Source organism: Heptranchias perlo, chromosome 13 (genome assembly GCF_035084215.1).
Source record: "Heptranchias perlo isolate sHepPer1 chromosome 13, sHepPer1.hap1, whole genome shotgun sequence".
Classification (NCBI taxonomy): Eukaryota; Metazoa; Chordata; class Chondrichthyes; order Hexanchiformes; family Hexanchidae; genus Heptranchias; species Heptranchias perlo.
The window spans coordinates 50,466,129-50,483,075 of NC_090337.1; the positions used below are offsets into that span (position 1 = coordinate 50,466,129).

At 44.3% G+C, this 16,947-nt stretch overlaps 2 protein-coding genes across 2 annotated transcripts in view; both read right to left on the reverse strand.

Annotated features, from left to right (window-relative positions):
* LOC137331093 (potential E3 ubiquitin-protein ligase ariadne-2-like) overlaps nucleotides 1-2,766 on the reverse strand; it is a 48,465-nt gene extending 45,699 nt beyond the window's left edge. The window contains exon 1 of the mRNA XM_067994696.1: nucleotides 2,728-2,766. The gene's annotated coding sequence lies outside the window, so the exon portion shown is untranslated. The remainder of the gene's footprint in view (nucleotides 1-2,727) is intronic.
* A 3,983-nt stretch (nucleotides 2,767-6,749) lies between these two features.
* On the reverse strand, nucleotides 6,750-16,798 carry LOC137331576 (probable E3 ubiquitin-protein ligase RNF144A-A). The gene is made up of 4 exons (XM_067995461.1): nucleotides 16,637-16,798; nucleotides 15,991-16,088; nucleotides 15,709-15,870; nucleotides 6,750-8,252 (listed from the first exon to the last, which is right to left on the reverse strand). Exons 1-4 carry the CDS (start codon nucleotides 16,716-16,718, stop codon nucleotides 7,725-7,727), a joined length of 870 nt encoding a protein of 289 aa, XP_067851562.1. The 5' UTR covers nucleotides 16,719-16,798; the 3' UTR covers nucleotides 6,750-7,724.
* Nucleotides 16,799-16,947: the final 149 nt, after the last annotated feature.

Consider the following 16,947-nt stretch of genomic DNA (forward strand, 5'->3'; position numbering starts at 1 on the left):
TGTAATATCAGAATATGCATTACAGCAGCTGATTGTTAAAAGAAAAGAATGGACATTAGTTAATGAAATAATATGTTGGATGAAACCAGATTAAGGCAGATTGAAGTTAATGCATATAGCATTATTGTTCAATTGCTGGATTCAGATCTTGAAACTTTATGGTCTATGTGAAGGGATGTGTTGTCCACTGATCTAAATTCAGTCGAGAGACAATTCAATGCATTTCTGGAGAGAGAATGGATTGAGAGACATGGTGAGAAGGTGCATAGGTGGAGATGATTTCTGCACAAGAGCTGGCCTTGTTGGGGCTAATGGTGCTTGTGTGGTCTAAAAATTCTTACATTTTTGTGTTGTAACATTAACCCTTCACAATATAATATGGGTGAAATAACACTCTGCAATTGGAGCACACAAATATGTTAACATTGATATGAAATGCCATAGCATACAAGGCTACGGACCAAATGCTGGAATATGGGATTAGATTAGACAGGGCTTGATGGCCGGCGCAGACACGATGGGCCGAAGCGCCTCTATCCGTGCTGTATAACTCTATGAAATCTCATTGTACCATGAAACCTATCAAGTTGAGAAGAGATAGATTCAGATAAATTCAGATGGAACAGCTTACCAAAGAAGGTTCCAGAGGCAAGTGGTTTGGTTATCTTCATGGCAACATTGAACAAATATCTTGAAGCAAAACATTATTTGATACAACTCTTAGGACATCAGGAGGATGGAGTAGATGGATCTAATGAAGCCTGTATTCATCTCTGTCACACGTGGGGAATGCTCATTACATTGGGTAATGCAGGACCTCTATCTGCAATAGATACAGGCCCAGCATAGCAATGATAATGCCAGAGGGGCAATCCCATCCTGGGAACACTGAATAAGAAGTGCTCACTTCCAGTGATGCCACAGTAAGCTGATGCTGGGCCTTAAACCCGAGGGTCTGAGGATTCCTGTGAGCAAGGCACAGAGGATTTGAAAGGTAAGTTTTGACATTCCATCACTGTTGCCCAGTGGATCTTTGGGTCTTGGGGCCTCTGGCTGCTGATTTCCAACAGCAGCTAGAAGGCTCTGAGACCAGCAACCAGGCCCACAGCCTCAGGGGCTGGGCCTGCATCATAGCTACAGACAAGCCATGTTCATGCCCAGGACAAAAGATTCAGGGGCTTGGCAGGCTGGACAGGCAAGAGCATTCTTCTGATGCACTCCATCTGTCTTATGCCTGGGCAAGGATGAGAGAGGAATATTGGGGCTGTGGTCTTTTTCAGGCTTGAGTTTTGTATGTTTCTATGGGAAGGGTCGGAAGGCTTCACAAAAAACATGATTAATGCAGCATTGCAGAAAGAGCTGTACGTTTTTCACCATGGTCATGGGATCAGCCCTATCAAGTTGAACCTAGCTACTACTGTGCCGTGGTGACTAAAACCAAATTATTGTAACAAAGGTGGGGATTACTCTGATAACTATCTTATCTTTGCATCCCTTCATCCCTACTTTAATAATTATCTCTTATTGGCCTCACTCCTCCCTATCTGTGTACCTTCCTCCAACCCTACAACCCCCACCTCCCAACCCCATCTCTATATTCCTCCAACTCTGGCATCTTGTGTATCTCCCCTCTCTTTGCCCCACCATTGGTGGCATTTCTTCAGCTGTCCAGGTCCGATGCTCTGGAATTCCCTTTCTAAAAGCTTATGACTTTCCACTTCCCTCTCTCCTTTAAGACCCTTCTTAAAACCCTGTTCTTTGACCAAGCTTTTGGTCACCCATCCTAACATCTTTTTTGTCTGATTACTCCTCTGTGAAGCACCTTGGGCCATTTTTCTACATTAAATACTATGTAAATACAAGTTGTTGTCGTTATCTGTGGAATTAGGATAATCAAGTTGTGTTAGAGATAAAACTCTGTACTTCCATTCATTTCTTGATCTCTGGTAAGCCAAAAGTAAAATGGTTTTTCAAACAATGCAGAATTTTGTTCAGGTTAATATAATGTGTTATGGATAGCTCCATCTAAGCTAAATACAGCAATATAAACTAAATCCTAGCTGGGCAAAGATAAATTCCAGTGTATTTCCTATATTAACTGTGGGCTTTGTCGGTGTAACATTGGGATTTTGTGTCGAATCGCTCCTTTGAGCCCGGACATTGGTTTTCCATCCTTAAGCGCCCGGGTCTGACACAAATATTGATCATTCCTACACCGCTTCCAGTATTCTAACAAAAGTGTTACCTTTTATTTTACATTAGCTACCAGAGTGTTAGCTAGGCTCTGTTGGCAGCAATCTCACCTCTAAATCAGAAGGTTGTGTGTTCCAGTGTTGCTCCACTATTTTAGCACATAAACTAGGCTGACAAAACAATTCATTCTAAGTAAAGCATTTAGAGATGTTTCCATGAGAAGTGATAAGTTGCTATATAAATGCACATTTCTTTTTTCCCCCCCCAGTGGCTCTTTAATACCTTTACCACATACAGTACAAAATCATGTCGGTGCCTCCCCTAACTGTACAACTACCATAAATGCTTAATCGTTCTAGTGAACCCAATACAAAGAGCTAAGAGGAAGGCGATGTTCTGATTTAGTTAATTAATTAAAGCAGATATAGCTAATATGCAAGAGAGAAAGAGACAGGTTGATGCATATTCTATTTTAACCTGAATTTAACATAGAAAATGAAGAGAATATATCGACAGCCTTGATGGTGTACTGACCTGCTATGCTATGGGATGGTAGTACACAGGTGTTACCATTTGGAGTTTGTTCTCCCACCCTATTATTATTCGCAGCAAGGAGAGTTTCAAAATGCAGCTCCAAGTCCACTGTGATCTGAAACTTACAATTTTATGCATGCTGTGAAGAGAAGGCCGCATAAGTAATAATTACCCTTTTATTGCAGCTATCTTTGCATCAAATTGAGCAAACTGAGCAGCAAACTCTTCTGCCAACTCCAAAAGACAGAGAACACCACACCTCAAACCACATCCTTCAACAAAAACTTGTATTTATATTTTTTTGTTATTAGTTCACGGGATGTGGGCGTCGCTGGCAAGGCCAGCATTTATTGCCCATCCCGAATTGCCCTTGAGAAGGTGGTGGTGAGCTGCCTTCTTGAACCGCTGCAGTCCGTGGGGTGAAGGTTCTCCCACATATAACGCCTTTAATGTAGTAAAATGTCCCAAGGTGCTTTATAGGAGCGTTATTGAAACAGAATTTGACACCGAGCCACATAAGGAGATATTAGGACAGGTGGCCAAAAGCTTGATCAAAGAGGAAGGTTTTAAGGAGCAACTTGAAGGAGAAGAGAGAGGTAGAGAGGTGGAAAGGTTTAGCGAGGGAATTCCAGAGCTTAGTGCCAAGCCAGTGTGGGTTTCAAAACCCCTTTAACAAAAGATATTTGAAGGAAAGGGTTAACTGTAACCTTTTTAAACAAAGACATTTGAAAACCTGCAAACACAGCATGGATGGGCACGTGGGGGGTGTGGGGGGGGGCACGTGTGGGCATGGGCATGGGTGGGCATAGGTTGGGCACAGGTGGGCATAGGTTGGCACGGTGGTTGTAACTCATGGGGGATGGGATCGGGGGACAGTCACGGGGGGTGTCGGGATTCGGAGCCATAGCGGGGGTGCGCGATCGTTGAGGGAGGGGATCGGGGATCGGTGGTTGGAGGATCGGTGTGGGGAGGGAGGATCGAGGGTTGGGGTGGGAGGATCGGGGTCGGTGTTGGGAGGATCGTGGTTGGGGAGGATCGGGGTCGGCGGATGGATGTCGGGGGTCGGAGGGGGAGGATCAGGGTTGGGGGAGTGGGTAGGGGGTTCGCGATCGGGGGTCGGGGGTCCGTGATCAGGTGGGGGGGGGGGGGGGTTGGTGCAGGTAGGCTTAGTGGGCCTGGGGGAAGCACTCCTGCTCCTCCGGGCCCACAAGCTGTGCCTTTCTAGGCACCTACCTGTTAGTCTCGGGCCTTCGCGCCTCCTTTCACGAGGTATAAAACAGAAGGCCTGTGAATCCCAGCCCCCCAGGGTTGATGTCGGGAATTCGAGAAAATGAAGGCCTGAAGCCTCCTTGAAAGGTTTTAAGGCCTAACCCATCTCCTGGGAGCGGGTTGGTCGCCAACCCCTCTTCCCGCCCCAGTGAAAACCTGAAATAGGTGGGTTGGAGGCAGGTTGGGGGCGGGTCTGAAATGGAGTCAATTTTCAATGCTCCCCCGCCCCCAACCCAACCCGTTTTTTTACTTTGAAAATTGAGCCCATGGTCTTTTCTGCCAGTCTCCAGTCACATGATCAAAGCCTAACTGTCAATCATTGAAGTATGTTAATAATTGAGGCATAGCAACAGGGAGCGATTGAACAAAAAGAATGACCCTCCCCAATCCTCCATCCTATTGGTAAAACACAATATAAAAAGACTTTGAGAGAAGAACAGGAGCTCTCTTCTCTTCACCAACTGGCAGTCACAAGGAATGCACACTGCAGTTGATCATCATGCACGAACAAGAGGACCTTCAGGCCTGATGAGCAAAATCCTTGCTTTAAAGGTTGTACATGTATTAATGATTTGCCTGATGTGTGTATGAATTGTTAAGTTATTACATAATAACACTGTGAATTATTAAGTCTATAGTGGGATTTTATAAAGGAAAGTCATTTGTATGGTTTGCTTTTGTTTCATGAATGATTGTATGAATGATAACAACATTAAATAATTACTTTCGATTAACAAAACTATCATGAGTGAGGGTGATTTTCTTTGCTTTTCTATTCGTCCAGTGTCCAAGAATCGCACAAATTAAGGAATTCCCTACAGCAGCTGAAGGCATGGCCGCCAATGGTAGAGCAACCTAAATTGTGAATGAGCAAGAGGCCAGAATTCAAGGAGCGCAGAGATCTCGGAGGGTTGTAGAGCTGGAGGGTATAACAGAGATAGGGAGGGGCGAAGCCATGGAGGGATTTGAAAACAAGGATGAGAATTTTAAAATCGAGGCATTGCCGGACTGAAAGCCAATGTTGTTCAGGGGGTGATGGGTGTATGGGACTTGATGTGGGTTAGGATAGGGGCAGCAGAGTTTTGGATGAGCTCAAGTTTAGAGAGTGCAAAGTGGGACCTTCAGGCTAAAATTAGTGGAAGAACTTATTTACAAGAAGAAGAATTATACAAAAGTAGAAGAAAAAAAGCAATTAAACAGCAATACAATACTTGACTTACATAATATTTAAGCTGAGCTGATAATATAAAAGGTCTAAAATCTTGGCATCTATTTCATAATCTTTTAACTGAGTCTGTTATAAATGTAATATGGGTGCTTCAGCTCCATGGAGCTCTCCCACTGCTGTTATGTAGCAACTGGTATGTGAACAGGGAAATGAACATCTTAAATCAGCTGCCCAGATGTACACCTGGATTTCATTGGAAGTGAACACCAGTTTCTTTGAAGGACATCAAAGATCAAAGCGATCTTTTCCCACTTGATCTGAAATCAACCAATTTTACCAGCAAATTAGAGAAAAGTGTGAACAGTACATTTCCAGCCATTCCGATGGGCCTATTGATATCTGACTTGCATATCAAATAGATCGGCTCTCAGAATGACCCTTCAGAATCTGACAAGTTCTGCCAGTTTCACAAAAAAATTACATTTCAAAGATGAGGGAATTTCTGATGTAATTAACTTTTAAGTGTATGTAATAACTTCCCTCCAGGAAGCAGGCTGGTCCGTATCGCTTCCCATAGAAATGCAGATATCTCTAGACAGTATTCATGTACTGTTGTTTCCCCACAAAGGCAAAGGAACTCCTTTAAGAATGGAGCTAATTGACATTTGCAGTATTTTGGTCTGTCAAATTTAATATGAAAAGATATAGGGGAAAATATTAACCTAACCTACCCCCTGGGAAACTGACAGGATTGGATTTTGTTTCTGTTTTAATTCCTGCCTGATTTTTACTTTCCACTGACTTCAATACTGTTGATGGACTCCCAGCATTATTTGTGCCCTCTTGTTAATTTGCCCTTGGAGTTGTGGGAAATTGGTGTTGCTGCAGCATTAACCTGGCTGCAATAGCTTAAAGGGGCATGGCAGCCATTTTATATTTTAAGCAATTTGGATCAATGCAATGTCGGAGGTTAGTCGCTCTTCAGGGAAGCGAGCTCCCTCTTTTACAAACTATTCAGTTAAAGAATGCCTGCAAGTAGGAGTAGGAGAATGTTTTCCAAATGGGAACCTTGGTAGTTGTGGAGAAGAGCTACATGCCAATTAACTAATGAGTTGATGTAGTTACCAAAACAGAACAGGTAATACAGATACAGACCTCTTGCTCTATGGACTTAGATAAGTGGGATGAGACCCTAATGGGAAGTGGGTGTTCACTCTATATTGGACAGACAGAAACTCTACTGCATGGTCTTCTCAGTAGTTTAATTTGGAGACTCAAATGTAGTGATGTGTTTCTGTGCATGTCAGACATCCAGCTTACCAAAACAAAAATTGAATATGCATTTGTAGCAAAACAAATACTACAGATCAGATAACATAAAAGGTAATAAATATGAATCATGTAAAAACTAGATGAGTAATTATTAGTACAATTAAGACAATGTTTTAAACTATTTTTCAGTAAGGATACTAATTTTATTTTGCAGCACACGCACACTTCTCAGTTATTCTCCATCTTGTGTGTAATTTAAAACCTTTCGACAATAATTTTCTGATCAACTTCTCAGCAACAAAATCACAACATATTGTTTGCAAAGTTCATACTTTATTGAACCAAACCTTTTACATATTTGAATTTTCCTTACAAGATAATTACAATTAACTATAGTATTACAACTCAAACAAATTCTTCAGTGTACTCATTTTTTTCCAGATTAGTTTTACATGCCTGAAAGAATTCCTAGTTAATTAGCTTGTGACTCCTGTCCATCTGTTTCTATATCACTGGAGGCATTTTTGTCAACTGTGTGCTGCTCCCATATAAACATTTAACAGACTTGTGCCAAATTCCTCCATATACGTTACTTCCCTTTATATATTTTATTTCAAGAAACTGAACATTACAAAGAAATAGAATACAAGTTGAAACAATAAATTGACAAACATTTAATAGCTCAGGTATAACTCCAAAAAAAGATTAAAATTGCACACTGCTTAACACACAGATTCGAGTGATGCATATTCTCAACACCTCTTTTATAGGACAGTGTATATTTGTGCAGTAATAGCACTTCACTTATTTTAAATGTAGACCTTAATACTTTTAAAATTAAATGTTTATTTTAAATGGTTTAACATTAAGAAAGCACTAAGAGGGATTTAGCATAAATACATAAGTGCAAGAGTTGAAAAATATACTCCACTTACATCAATCAACAGCTATAAAATTTCATCCACATATAGAATGAAGTACAGAAGAAGAAAGAGCCATGTTTTGATATGTCACTGGCACTGATATTATATAGAGTAAATGCTACAGTCCTCAGTAATTCAGAGATGAAAGTATCATGAAATAATTTTCTTAACAATTTGAAATGCCAATTATAATTTTTTTTTGCTTGGTAACATTTCTTACCATAGTATTATCAAAATGCAGCTCCTCATAACATTTAGCAAAATAGGGTAACATTGATCAACAAAAATGACTTGCATTGTGACATTGGTTATCATGTGGTCAGCCTCTTCATATTTTCGTGCAATATTAGACTCTGATTATTTGCTTACATAATTGTACACAATTGCTGGGAAGATGCAGCAAGATTTGCAGCAAGATTTGCAGCAGGATTTGCAGTGTGATTTGCAGTGCGATTCCACACAGGAATACTTGTTTGCCTTGGGGCCACAGGTTTAGCACAAAGAGCAGCATAGTTAGAATTTTTGCTGCAAATTTCTTTAGTCTGAAGGCAAGCAAAGCAAAATTCTACATGGCATCTGGCGCATATGACATATTTACACATAGCTTTATGCTCTAAGAGTAACCCGCATGTAGGACAAGCACGGATTTTGGGACAGTTCAGAATCTTGCTGTAGGATAAAACTTTTGTGTCACAGTTTTTCAAAGTTTGCAGCTGGATGTTGGTGCACCCCTCATTGTCACATCGATCAGAGCGTGGTGCTCGGCCCTTCCACTCCTTCAGACATTGCCAGCAGAATTCATAAAACTTCCCTTTCCCGACTGTACAGATTCTACATCTCACCGAGAGATTTGTCAGATCTTTTCGCTCTACACAGCTTTTACATTCAGGGCACTTTTAAAAAAAAAAGACAGAATAATGAAATGAACACTTAAAAGAATATGCTGGTGCTAAAGTAGGGAGAAAATGGCTGCAATCAGTGTGCAACGCTGCTATAAAGTGATACAGACAATTTTGGACCTTAACGCTGAACTCAACGCACAGTCTTATCCCTGACCATCTGAACGTTTCTTACAGTGCCTGAAGGACCCCCCCACCAGCGCTATTTAAAGGGCCATGCAGGTGTTGCAGGTTAGTTGCTGGATTATTGCTTCTGGCTGCTGGTGGAATAGGAAGTGTTTTTTAAAGCTCCCTATTCTTATTGAGTTCCTACACTACTTTTGAGAGCGCTTTGGCAGGTATTGCCTTACGGGTCGGAAAGTTACAATCCTGATGGAACAACATTCCTGCCAACCATGGGCGGTCTGCTAGGGCTCCCGTTGGGCATTGAGCATGACTGGGAGCATGCAGAGAGGCCACAGCCAGCAGGTCAAGCTACGAGGAGGCGCAGGGCATGGAGCAGGAGGCCCTATCCAATGAGGGCGTTCAGGGATCAATTCTCTTAACTCAACATGACTGAGGAGGATTGCATCCGATGCCTGAGGTTCACCAAGGAAGCCATCACCGAGATCTGTCAACTGGTGCGGCCACAACTGCAGCCTCAGAGCAGGGCAAGGACACCATTGCCTGTGGCTGTGAACATCACCGTGGCACTGAATTTCTACCGCTCAGGAGCATTTCAGGCCTCTGCTGGCGACATGCAACATCTCGCAGTATGCAGTGCACTGCTGCAAAAGGGAGGTAACAGATGCACTGTACCGCATGAGGAACAGGTTCATCACCTTCCCTCTTGACAGTCAATCAGAACGAGTGAGCACGGGGGTTCACCTGCTTTGCTGGCTTCCCCATGGTGCAGAGTGCCATGGACTGCACACATATTGCCCTGCGTGGCCCGCACATCAACTCGGCTGTCTTCGTCAACCGAAAGGGCTTCCACTCCCTCAACGTGCTGCTGGTGTGACCACACACATCGCATCTTGGAGTCCGATGCCCACTACCCTGGGAGCATCACAATGCCTTTGTCATGCGGCAGTCCAATGTGCCAGCTATCTTTCATCCGACTCCGAAAGTCAAAGGCTGGCTATTGGGCGACAAGGGCTATCCCCTCACGACGTGGCTCATGACACCAGTCAGGAATCCACGTACATGTGCACAGCAGGCCTATAATGAGAGCCATGCTGCCACATGCAACATCGTGGAGCACACCATAGGCCTCCTCAAACAACGCTTCCGCTGCCTGGACCGGTCTGGAGGAGCCCTGCAGTACTCCCCTGAGCGGGTGGCCAGATTTGTGGTGGTCTGCTGCATGCTGCACAACCTCGCCATCATGAGGGACCAGCCTTTGCCACCAGTGTCTGCAGAAGATCCTGAGGAGGAGGAGGAAGAGGAGGCTGAGGAGGAAGAGGCGGAGGAGCAGGAGGAGGGGTTGGAGCCGGAAGAGGAGGTGGAGGAAGATGCAAGGGTGCAGCAGGAACCACACGTCTTGTCTGCAAGGGCTCTCTGTGCTCGCCTGATCCGTGCCCGCTATCAATAATTGGAACTACATCCCCCAACTCACCAACAGTCCTACATTCCCCAACTTTCCCCTCCCACAAGACAATCAAATCTCCCTCCATCAGATTACACATTGGTGTCCTTCTCAGCTCATTGCATAAATAAAAACCACCACCAAATGCAAAATCAAACTCTCATTTATGGATTAATAAATGAAAATATGCAAACATAACAGAACTATTCACCCTTGTGCATTCCCTTAGTGCCTGTTGTTCGTGTGCCTTTACCTATCCTAGTGCTCCTACAAGGTGCTTCCCCAGTGGCTGGAGCATGGGTGGTGGAAAGCTGCTGGCTTTCAATGAAGGAACGTCCAGATGGCCTTGGGGGACGATCTCGAGCAGCTCTGGGCCTGGAGGGCCCGGCTTCAGACTGCACCATCTCAGCATGGGCTGCAGCAGTCTGGCCTGGCTGGCCGACAGGCAACGACAGGGGCAGTGGTGAAGTGGCAAGGGTGGGAGCAGGAATGCTGTCGTCCTGAGAGAGGACAGCAGGTCTGAATGCCATGGTGCCACTGCCACTCTCCCGGGGCAGCGCCTCAGCACTCCTGGTGATTGGCTTGAGAACGGATTTCTGGAGTGCTGTGATGCCCTGGAAGCCCCGTTCCACAGTGGTCCCCGGGGCCACGATAGCAGCAGTCTGAACTTCCAATGCAGCAGTCTGAGCTGCAAATGCAGCAATCAGACCTTGGATGGCAGATGTTTGTGCTGCAATGGATGCTGCGATATCAGTCATCAGACGCTGCATCATGGCGGATTCCACAGATGCGCTGATGGAGGTGACCACCCGTTCCATGTGGGAAAGGATGGGCTCCAAGCTCTGCGCAAAGCCCTGCGCAAAGTTGGAGCTGGACTCCTCCATGCCCCTTCTCAGGCTTTCTGGCAGGCTTTCCAGTGCCCCAAGCATTTGTTGGTGTACGCCCATCATGGACCTGGCAATTACGCCCGTCTTCTGTAGCCTGGCCCATCAAAGTCCTCATCTGACTCCTCTGCAGCAGAACTAGTGAGTGACCTCGCCCTCCGGCGAGTTGGCTCCTGTGGTATCCATTCCCTCCGCCCTGGCTCCTGCGGACTTGTGCTCGGTGTCTCACCACATGCAGAACCCTCCTCTAACCTAACCTCTAAAGGACGTGCAGTGTCAGTCTCTGAGCTGGTGGGTGCGAGTGTCAGATCGAGTGACGGTGTGGCTTCAATGTCCCCCTCCTCCTCCTCCTCCTTCTCCGGTGCCGCCACGTGTTCTTGGGTATCTGCAATGACAAAGGGAAACAGTTTGAGTTGTGGAGTGGGGAAAGGAGCAAGTAAGAGGTGTGTGCTGACAGCATATGCAGCAAGTGAGTCAGAAAAGGTTATGGAGGAGGGAGATGTGGAAAAGGAGAAGGAGCATTAGATATGCAGAGATCCCTTGACTGGGACATCCAGCGGGGCACATTGTAACGGCTGCAGCGACGGCCTGCCCAATGATCCGCAGCACCGTCTCATCAAGGGGGGTGAGGAGATGTAGACATGCCCGTCCAGCCTCAGGTCCCTCCTGCTGGCGGGTGTTATACACCACCTTCTCCTGCAAGACAGAGGACACCGTGGCAGTGAGTGTCCTGCAAGGTTTGTGGGTGATGTGCCTGACATGGTCGAATAGCTGCCAGTTTGTGTGACTTGAGTGGTGGTTGTGTGGCCTGCAAGTCTGGTATTATGTGCGGGTGAGATGCAGCATTGCGTATGGATGGCAGTGTTTGTTGGTGGGTGGTTGGGTGACGGGAGGTGTCGTGCATGGAGTATTGGTGCAGTTGGTTGGATGTGCCACTTGACACTTGCATTCACTCACCTTTACCACTCGCGTCAAATCATTAAATTTCTTGCGACACTGCACCCACGTGTGTGGTGCAATGCTCCTGGCATTCACCTCCTGTGCCATGGTCTGCCGATGCCTACGCAGCTGTAGTCTAGACAGTCTCCGGCCACCCTGCGGGTACCTGGCTGCCCTCCTTTGGTCCACACCTTCCACCAGGGCCATCAAAGCATCATCAGAGAATCTTGGTGCCCGCTCTCTTGCTGGTGCAGCTACTCGTGATGCCATTCTCCCTTTTCCTACTTGGCTGTGTATTTGCCATTGGAAATGCGCCTGCACCTTTAAGAGGTGCAGGCAGCTGATGACATGAACTGTCCACGCCCCATTTCCAACTTCCTCATTCTCCATGCTGTCTCTCAGCAGCGAGGGCTGTGCTTGCTGCATGGAGATTTCATGGTAAGTATCAGGCAGCACGAAGTTCATGTGCTGCCTGCGTTGGGTCCGGTGGGCGCAGGGTCGTAGCGCATTGCGCTACTATCGCCCAGAATGGACCCTTATCCAATTTTTCCCCCTTTTTATCCAAGCAGTGTGTGGTCTCCTTATTCTTCCTACTAAAATGCACCACCTCACAAGTATCTACTTGAAATTAATTTGCCAATTACGCACCGATTCTACAAGTTTATTAATTTCTTCTTGTATTTCATCACATTCTTCCTCAGTATTAACTATATCCCCAATTTGGTGTCATCCGCAAACCCAGCTTCCATACGGAGATGGTGAAAAGAAGATCCCCCTCATCACCCCGGAGAAATCCTTTTTGAGAAATTAGTGTGGAAACATCGTATCGACCACATGATGGCTGCATGTATATGGCCAGGATGTCCAAGTACATTAAAGCTAAATCCTCTAATTGAGACTTGGTACCCCAATCCAGGCGTACCAACAACCCCTCCCCCATCCCCCCCAACACTCCCCCCACCCCCCACAGCACTTAGTAGAAATATAGTGATTTCCTCCGCCACAGTGAGCAGTACTTAGCAGTTTGGAGCCAATCCCCACCCTCCCCCACCCTTTCCCCTCCAATGAACATTACTCAAGTGATTGGAACCCATCCCCCTCAGCCAAGTAACACCCACTTCGCACACTGACTATTGTTTTGGTGATTGTAAAGGCCACTCACTTATGGTTTTCACAGAATAATGGACAGAGAGGCGGAATTCAATCCTCAAAGTAAAACTCCCAGTCTACCATATCTCTCAAATCACAAATCAGTGGCCCTGGTAATAATTGTGCATTAAAATGCATAAAACTCCTGTCATTATAAAATGTAGAATTACATAGAATTTACAGCACAGAAACAGGCCATTCTGCCCAATAGATCTATGCCAGTGTTTATGTTCCATACGATCCTCCTCCCACCTTACTTCAGCTCAGCCTATCACCATAACCTTCTATACCTTTCTCCCTCATATACCTATCTGGCTTCTCCTTAAATGCTATTTGCCTCAGCCACTCCATGTGGTAGCGAGTTCTACATTCTCACCACTCTCTAAGGAAATAAGTTTCTCCTGTATTCCTTATTAGATTTCTTAGTGACTATCTTATATTTATGGCCCCTAGTTTTGGACTCCCCCACAAGTGGAAACATCTTCTTTATGTCTACCCTATCAAATCCCTTGATAATTTTAAAGATCTCTATTCGGTCACCCCTCAGTCCTCTCTTTTCTAGAGAAAAGAGCCCATGCCCGTTCAGTCTTTCTCACCGTGAAAAATGCCATGAGGGACCCCCTGTTTTTGTTTTAATTTCCCCTTTTAACAAGTGATTCTTAAAGGCAAACAGGATTGCAATCAGAATTTGTTGGACAAAATTGTAATTGAACGATGGAAGGCCTTCAGGAGGGAAATGGTTCAGATACAGAGTGGACACATTCCCACATGGGGGAAAGGAAGGGCATCCAAAGCTAGAGCTCCCTGGATGACTAAAGATGTAGAGATTAAAATGAAACAGGAAAGGAGGCTTATGATAAATGTAAGATTCATAATATAATAGAGAACAAAGCTGAATACAGAAAGTACACATTAGATCTAAAAAGGGAATCAGAGGGACAAAGAGAGAGTATGAGAATAGATTAGCAGCTAACATAAAAGGGAACCCAAAAAGTCTTTTATAAACATATAAATAGTAATAGGGAAGTCAAAGGAAGGGTGGGGCCGATTAGGGTCAAAAAAGGAGATCTTCTTGTGGAGGCAGAGGGTATGGCTGAGGTACTAAATGAGTACTTCACAACGGTCTTCATTAGAGAAGAGGATGCTGCCAATGGAGGAGATAGTAGCGATATTGGAGAGGATAAAAATAGCGAGGTACTTAAAAGGTTGGCAGTACTCAAAGTAGAAAAGTCACCCAGTCTAGATGGGATGCATCCTAGGCTACTGAGGGAAGTAAGGGTGGAAATTGAGGAGGCTCTGGCCACAGTCTTCCAATCCTCCTCAGATATGGGGATGGTGCCGGAGGACTGGAGGATTGCAAATGTTACACCCCTGTTCAAAAAAAGGTAAAGGGATAAACCTGGCAATTACAGGCCAGTCAGCCTAGTGTCGGTGGTGGGGAAACTTTTAGACACAATAATCCAGGACAAAATTAATTGGCACTTGGAAAAGTACGGGCTAATAAATGAAAGTCAGCACGGATTTGTTAAAGGAAAATCATGTTTCACTAACTTGATTGAGTTCTTTGATGAAGTAACGGAGAGGGTTGATGAGGGTAGTGCGGTTGATGTGTATATGGACCTTCCAAAGGCATTTGATAAAATACCACATAATAGAATTCTTAGCAAAATTAAAGCCAATGGGATTAAAGGTACAGTGGCAGCGTCGATACAAAATTGGCTAAGGGACAGAAAGCAGAGAGTGGTGGTGAATGGCTGTTTTTCAGACTGGAGGAAAGTAGACAGTGGTGTTCCCCAGGGATCGGTGTTGGGACCACTGCTCTTACTGATATATATTGATGGCGTGGACTTGGGTATAGAGGATATAATTTCAAAGTTTGCAGATCTCATGAAACTCGGAAATGTAGTAAACAATGTAGAGAATAGTAGCAGACTTCAGGAGGACATAGACAGACTGGTGAAATGGACAGACACATGGCAGATGAAATTTAATGCAGGGAAGTGTGAAGTGATACATTTTGGTAGGAAGAATGAGGAAAGGCAATATAAAATAAATGATACAATTTTAAAGGGAGTGCAGGAACTGAGAGACCTGGGGGTATATTTACACAAATCTTTAAAGGTGGCAGAACAAGTTGAGAAGACTGTTGAAAAAGCACGTGGGATACTTGGTTTTATTAATACAGGCAGAGAGTACAAAAGCAAGGAAATTATGATAAACCTTTATAAAACACTGGTTAGGCCTCATTTGGAGTATTGTGTCCAATTCTGGGCACCACACTTTTGGAAGGATGTCAAGGCCTTGAAGGTGCAGAAGAGGTTTACAAGAATGATTCCAGGGATGAGGGACTTCAGTTATGTTGAGAGACTGGAGAATCTGGGGTTGTTCTCCTTAGAACAGAGAATTTTAAGGGCAGATTTGATAGAGGTGTTCAAAATCATGAACGGTTTTGCTAGAGTAAATAAGGAGTAACTGTTTCCAGTGGCAGAAGGATCGGTAGCCGGAGGACACAGATTTAAGGTGATCAGCAAAAGAAACAGAGGTGACACGAGGAAACATTTTTTTACGCAGTGAGTTGTAAGGATCTGGAATGCACTACCTGAAAGGGTGGTCGAAGCAGATTCAACTTTAACTTTCAAAAGGGAATTGGATAAATACTTGAAGAGAAAAAATTACAGGGCTATGGGGAAAAGAGCAGGGGAATGGGACTAATTGGATAGCTCTTTCAAAGAGCCAGCACAGGCACGATGGACTGTACCATGCTATGATACTATCTTGCCTGAATCAACAGTGCTGATAGCCTTATTCTTCTATACCCGCACTCCATTCAGACCTTCAGAACTTTTTTTAATTCCTGTAATGACCCGTATTTATTGCTAACTAAAAAAATAAATTGCTGGGGCTGGATTACCCATTTGTATTCACAGTACTTTGCAGCAGCGAGTGTGGCAACCTTCTCTTCAAAATATTGCTGCTCATCATCAGTCAGCAGTGCATGTCTGCGAACCTCCACGTAGGACCATTCCTTGTTACACTTATTCTTTATAGCAGGACAGTGGAATGTGAAATGACCCTACAACAGGAATTGAAAATTATATTGCAAAAATATCACTTTTAACAAATCACTAAAAAAAACACACCAAGCAAGAAATAAAACAGGAACGTGTACAAATGAACTTCCGGACACACTGACCTGGTCTATTAGGCTCCGACACCAGCTAGTGAGTGAATTGGGGTCAACAGCGTGTCCACAGGACATTTCCACTCTCAGAACATCTGGCTCATCATCTCCTGAAATGGACATCTCTCATTTGAATTATGACAAAGAAAGTCTACGGTTCAAAAAATATAATGCAAACGCTATCCACAAATTCTTTAACAGTCTTTTTCTTCAAACGAGTTGAAAACATGCTTGACAACCCATTTTCTTTCTTTGCTTACAAACACATAATGTAATTACTAACTACATCGAGTGTATCCTGGTGTGACTTGCACCATTATGAAAGTGCTCCATGTCTCTTTATCTCTCCAAAAATAAAGTATCCGAACACAATTTTAAATGAAGGCAATACCCCTCTAAAAAGAGATCAATATCACCTAAAATGAGTATCATTATAATCCTTCATCTTTTTGTCAGTAAGTTGAAAATACGTCACTTTGTCATTGGAAAAGTAACAAACGCATCAAAGCGATATTTTGTATTATGTTGGAATTCGCCATCCAAAACCTGACTGGAGAAATAACAGTTATCAAACGCTAGAATTAGACTTTAGTGGTGTTAAAACGTCTCTTTATTTTCAAGCTGCCTTGTTACTGATGTGAACGGTTTGGTATTTTACCTGTGATCTCGTCCTTTCCCTTTACAAATTTCAAAGTACTGTCATTGGGATCGTAGCGCTTTTCTTCGACAGGATCCGTCATTCTGCTCCTCTGCCTCAGTCCCAGCAGACCTCGGCGGACAGTTCGGAACAACACGGGATTTCTGAATAAAAACCCATCGGATTTAGATTGAGCAAAACCAATCGAATGAAAGGGCTCCCCACGGGCCAATCGCATCAAACCAATGGAAGGTGGGTGGGTGTTTGCTTCGTGGGGCGTGGCTATGTTAAAATCTCGTAAAGTTTCATTTTCCTTTTCTTCTGAGCACAAT

What these genes read in the sequence shown, in the direction of transcription:
- LOC137331576 (XM_067995461.1), bottom strand. Translation starts at nt 16,718, where the DNA reads ATGACGGATCCTGTCGAAGAAAAGCGCTACGATCCCAATGACAGTACT. An exon ending in GTCGGAGCCTAATAGACCAG is followed by an intron (nt 15,871 to 15,990) that starts GTCAGTGTGTCC and finishes TTCCTGTTGTAG; the next exon opens with GGTCATTTCACATTCCACTG. An exon ending in AGTACTGTGAATACAAATGG is followed by an intron (nt 8,253 to 15,708) that starts GTAATCCAGCCC and finishes TTTTTTTAAAAG; the next exon opens with TGCCCTGAATGTAAAAGCTG.